The 4861-nt window shown below is 58.4% G+C and overlaps 1 protein-coding gene across 8 annotated transcripts in view; it reads left to right on the top strand.

Moving 5' to 3' along the window:
- Nucleotides 1–4387, top strand: part of PLEKHG3 (pleckstrin homology and RhoGEF domain containing G3) — a 74103-nt gene extending 69716 nt beyond the window's left edge. For 7 of the 8 annotated variants that reach the window (XM_032245893.1, XM_032245889.1, XM_032245891.1 and 4 more), the window contains 2 exons: nucleotides 1060–2479; nucleotides 2978–4387. In XM_032245893.1, the coding sequence (XP_032101784.1) occupies nucleotides 1060–2479; nucleotides 2978–3714 (2157 nt within the window). In that variant the 3' untranslated portion in view covers nucleotides 3715–4387. The remainder of the gene's footprint in view (nucleotides 1–1059; nucleotides 2480–2977) is intronic. The other variant, XM_032245888.1, reaches the window with a different exon arrangement.
- Nucleotides 4388–4861: the final 474 nt, after the last annotated feature.

Below are 4861 nucleotides of genomic sequence, written 5' to 3'. Positions count from 1 at the left end.
GCTAATTTTTTTTGTATTTTTAGTAGAGACAGGGTTTCACCATGTTGACCAGGATGGTCTCGATCTCTTGACCTCGTGATCCACCCGCCTCGGCCTCATACAGAGTCTTTGCAATCTGATGTGTATTTTACCCCAAGAGCAGGTTTCCATTTGGCCTAACCCTATTTCAGGTGCTCAGAAAGCCACAGTGGCTGGTGGCTCCCATGTTGAATAGTGCAGGTCTAGAGCGTGGGTGTTGCTCTGCAGATTCTGGACTAGAACAGATGGCATTAGGTCCGATCTCAGAATTTAGTGTTTGCTCTTATCATCTCCCTAAAGACCACTCTGGAAAGCTGCGCATGTCAGCCAGCTTTGTGGTTCAAATTACCTTCAAGGTGGTCAAGAGCGAATTGTCAAGTTTGCTTTCTTCCTTGCCCATTTCCTGGGCATATGCAGTTGTGCCGGGCCCACAGGTGCTGGGAGGAGCCACATTCCTGGTCCTCGTCCTCTGACAGGATTCCAGTATGTGGCTGTGTTGCTCTCTAGACCCTAATCCACACGGGAGGGCCTGTCCCTTGAGGAAAATAGAAATGGCCTCTCATGTTGCATGGGTCTGGGTTTGAACCCAAGAACCTCCAAGTGAGGAGACTCTAGGGCTTCAGGAAGCTGCCTCACCTCACCCTCGGCCATGCCAGTTCCATGGCACCATGAGAACCAGCCCCTGGGAACCCGGGGTGGTGAGCAACCCACTCTTGTGTATTCCTACCTTGTCCCTGTAGTTCCCAGGCTGGCTGCCACCTGGCATCTCCATCCTGCCCCATCTGCATTCTTTGTGTTTTCCTTGGTTTTGAGGACATGGGCCCAGCACCCCCGCTGCAGGGTGACTAAAGGATGCAGGCATGTTCTTCTCTCTAAGGATCCATCGCCCGACTCCTAAGATGTGCTTGTTCTGATTGCCTTGGGTCCCCTAAACTGCAGGTCCCTGTCACTGGGCCTTGAGCAGGCCAAGCTGTCCCCTTGTCTCCTAGGTCCCATGAAGGAAGTTTTTTATTCATGTGAGCCTTTTCTGCTGTGTTTCAGGTTGAGCCGGACCCCGAGGCTGGGAGCGAGCAGGAAGTATTTGCTGCTGTGGAAGGGCCCAGTGCCGAGGAGATGCCTTCAGACACAGAATCTCCAGAAGTCCTGGAGACACAGCTTGACTCCCACCAGGGGCTTCTGGGGATGGACACCCCGGGTGACATGGTAGACTTCATGGCAGCTGAGAGCACTGAGGACCTTAAGGCCCTGAGCAGTGAGGAGGAGGAAGAAATGGGGGGTGCTGCCCAGGAGCCTGAGAGCCTCCTGCCACCCTCTGTGCTGGACCAGGCCAGCGTCATTGCAGAGCGGTTTGTCAGCAGCTTCTCCCGGCGGAGCAGCGTGGCGCTGGAGGACGGGAAGTCCAGTGGCTTTGGGAGCCCGCAGCTGGTCAGCCGAAGCAGCAGCGTGGTCAGCCTGGAGGGAAGTGAGAAGGGCCTGGCCCGGCATGGCAGTACCACAGACTCCCTCAGCTGTCAGCTCTCCCCGGAAGTGGACATCGGTGTGGGGGTGGCCACAGAGGACAGCCCTTCTGTCAATGGGGTGGAGTCCCCAAGCCCAGGCTGCCCAGTGGAGCCTGACCGGTCTTCCTGCAAGAAGAAGGAATCGGCGCTCTCCACCCGAGACCGGCTGTTGTTGGACAAGATTAAGAGCTATTACGAAAATGCGGAGCACCACGACGCGGGCTTCAGCGTCCGTCGCCGGGAGAGCCTCTCCTACATCCCCAAAGGACTGGTGAGAAACTCAGTCTCCAGGTTCAACAGCCTGCCCCAGCCAGACCCAGAGCCAATAGCTCCAGTGGGGCGCAAGAGACAGGTGGGCTCCCGGCCAACTTCGTGGGCTCTGTTTGAGCTCCCAGGACCAAGCCAGGGGGGCACAGGGGACCCACCTCCCATCACAGATGCTGAGTTCTGTCCATCTTCAGAAATTGTTAAGATCTGGGAGGGAATGGAGTCTTCCGGGGGGAGCTCTGAGAAGGGACCAGGCCAGGACCAGGCCAATGGCTTTGACCTGCACGAGCCGCTCTTTATCCTGGAGGAGCACGAGCTGGGAGCCATCACGGAGGAGTCGGCCTCAGCCTCCCCGGAAAGCGCCTCTCCCACTGAGGGACGCAGCCCGGCCCACCTGGCCCGTGAGCTGAAAGAGCTGGTGAAGGAACTGAGCAGCAGTGCCCAGGGACAGCTGGTGGCCCCACTGCACCCCCGCATCATGCAGCTCTCCCACGTGATGGACAGCCACGCGAGTGAGCGCGTCAAGAACAAGGTCTACCAGCTGGCCCGCCAGTACAGCCTCCGGATCAAGAGCAACAAGCCAGTGATGGCCAGGCCACCACTGCTGTGGGAAAAGGCGGTCCCTGAGAGGGATGGGAAGAGCCCCACTGTGTCCTGTCTACGGGAGGAGGCTGGAGAGCCACTGGGCGGCAAAGGTATGACTGGAGTGGCAGGTGGGCCCTTCCCCAGGTGTAGGGACTGAAGAGCCAGGAAGGAGCCAGTTGGCCCCTGGGAGAAAGTGACTTCTAAGGAGCTTCTACCAAAGGGAGAAGCTGGACCCTGGGCACCAAGGGCACAGGGTGAGCCCTGGCAGCCAGTCCAGTGCTCTGAAGCCAAGCCTGCTCTCCTGGTTGAGCCCTTCTGATGCCCTCTACTCTGGCCCTTCCCATCCCGCAGAGGCTTCTGGAGGAAGCATAGCCTCAGGCTCCTGCTTACCAGGATGGGAGCAGAAGCTCTCCCCTCTTCCTTTGACTCCTCAACCCTTTCCACTGCCTGTTCTTCATTCTTCCCATGGCCCTTCACGAAAGGGGCTGTGGATGGTAAATGAGATTTCTCTCCCATCACACCCAAAACCCCAACAGCCAGCCTTGCCTGGAAAGTGAGTTGGGGACCCTCCCGCCCCGGGCTTCAGGCAGCTCACTCTCTCCTTGCAGGTAAGAGGAAGCCGGCACTGTCTCTCCATGACTGTGAGCAGCAGATGGCCCGGGAGCACAGCCCTCCCAAGCCCTCCTCGGCTGGGGACACATCGCCATGGCGATCCTCCTTCAGCCCGTCTGCCGTCAGCCAGGGGACCACCTCGCCTGGGGGGCGGCCCTCTGCCCGGAGCCCCCTCAGCCCCTTTGACACGGAGACCTTCATCTGGCCCGATGTCCGCGAGCTCCGCTCCAAGTATGCCTCGCACGATGAGGCACGCCGAGCAGGGGGTGGCCGGCCCCGAGGCCCACCCGTCAACAGGAGCCGCTCGGTGCCAGAGAACATGGTGGAGCCGCCTCTGTTGGGCAGGGCGGGCAGGGTGGGCCGCTGCTGCAGCCTGAGCACCAAGGGGGGCCGGGGAGGCGGAGAGGCCACCCAGTCCCCTGGGCCTCTGCCCCAGAGCAAGCTGGACGGAGACGAGGCCCTGTATGTCACTGCAGACCTCACCCTGGAGGACGACCGGCGGGTGATTGTCATGGAGAAGGGACCCCTTCCCGGCCCCACTGCGGGGCTGGAGGAGAGCAGTGGCCAGGGACCAAGCTTGCTGGTGGCCCTGGTAGGGCAGGGCCAGGACTTCCAAGAGTCTGCAGAGTGTCAGCCAAAAGAAGAGGGTCCCAGGGACCCAGCAGACCCAAGCCAGCAGGGCAGAGTGAGAAACCTCAGAGAGAAATTCCAGGCCTTGAACTCTGTAGGTTGACGCTGACTCCGGGGGGAGGGAGGAGTCACATTGGAGGTTGAGGAAGAACCTGGGCATCCTTCCCGTTGAGCCTGGGCTCATGGAGCCCCTGCCCAAGACCCTTGGGCGGGTGGAAAGGCTGTCCCCTACGCCCTCTGGAAAGGATGGTCCTGTGTGCAGGGGCTCTCCTGCCTGTGCCACACGCTGGTGCTCCCCTGGGGCTCAGGGCAACCTTTCATAGGCCCAGATGAGCCACTCACCTGAGAGGCCTGTGTGACCGCTTCCCTTGTAAATAGTTCTTCTCTAGTAAGAAGCCAAATATTTAAGCTCACCTCTGCCCAGAGAGAGCAAGCTGTGCTCAGGCCTCCAGCATTGACTGGCCACAGCCACGGCCAGACAGAGGAGCCCACCCCCGGGGGAGACTCAGGCAGTGGCCTGGAGACGCTTTGCTCTGTAACTGTACCTTTTCTTAGGGTCCAGGCAGGAATGAAGCCGATAATTTATTGCTTTCCATTCCGTGGTATGATGTGCGTGTGCGTGAGTGTGTGGCCCCGGTTTATTCCCCTCCTGCCAAGAATGAAATGGATTCAGTTCAGGTACTTTTGAGGGTTGTTGTGCTGACCCTGTGGTTGTGGCTGATGTACACACATTTCATTATTTGCCAATGGTGCAATAACCACTGCTGACCAACCCACTCTGTGAGAGCTGCTTCCTGGGCCTGGCTGGGGTAGGGAAGGCTATGCGTGGGCCAGGGAAGTCTTAGGGAGATGGAGACTTGGAAGTTGTTCCTTCCACATGCATTGGTCACCCGGGCTCGTGAAACCTAAGGCACCCTGGTAGTGTGAGGGAGGTGGGACAGAAGGATGTGAGGGTGGGAGCCTACTCTCTGCCACTTAGACTCCCATGGGCTTCTCTGTCTAGCAGCAGCCTGCTGTCCTGTCTGAGGTAGGGGGTCCCACATGCCAGCCTTTTGCTCTTTTCCCCAAGGGCCAGAGTTGGACTTAAAAAAGGGAGGTGGTGAGGTGGAGAGACTGTTTTTCTCATGAGCAGACGTTCCCAGTATCTGGTGGGTGCCCTATATGCCTGTCTCCAGTTCCCAGGAAACATCCTAGAAGGGAAGGATTTTTTTTTTTTTTTTTTTTTTTTTTTTTTAAAGGGTTTTTTTTTT

Source organism: Sapajus apella, unplaced genomic scaffold, assembly GCF_009761245.1.
Source record: "Sapajus apella isolate SASKATOON/1434 unplaced genomic scaffold, GSC_monkey_1.0 scaffold59, whole genome shotgun sequence".
NCBI lineage: Eukaryota > Metazoa > Chordata > Mammalia > Primates > Cebidae > Sapajus > Sapajus apella.
Note: the sequence above shows the minus strand (reverse complement) of the source record. Positions and strands in the feature narration are given on the sequence as shown.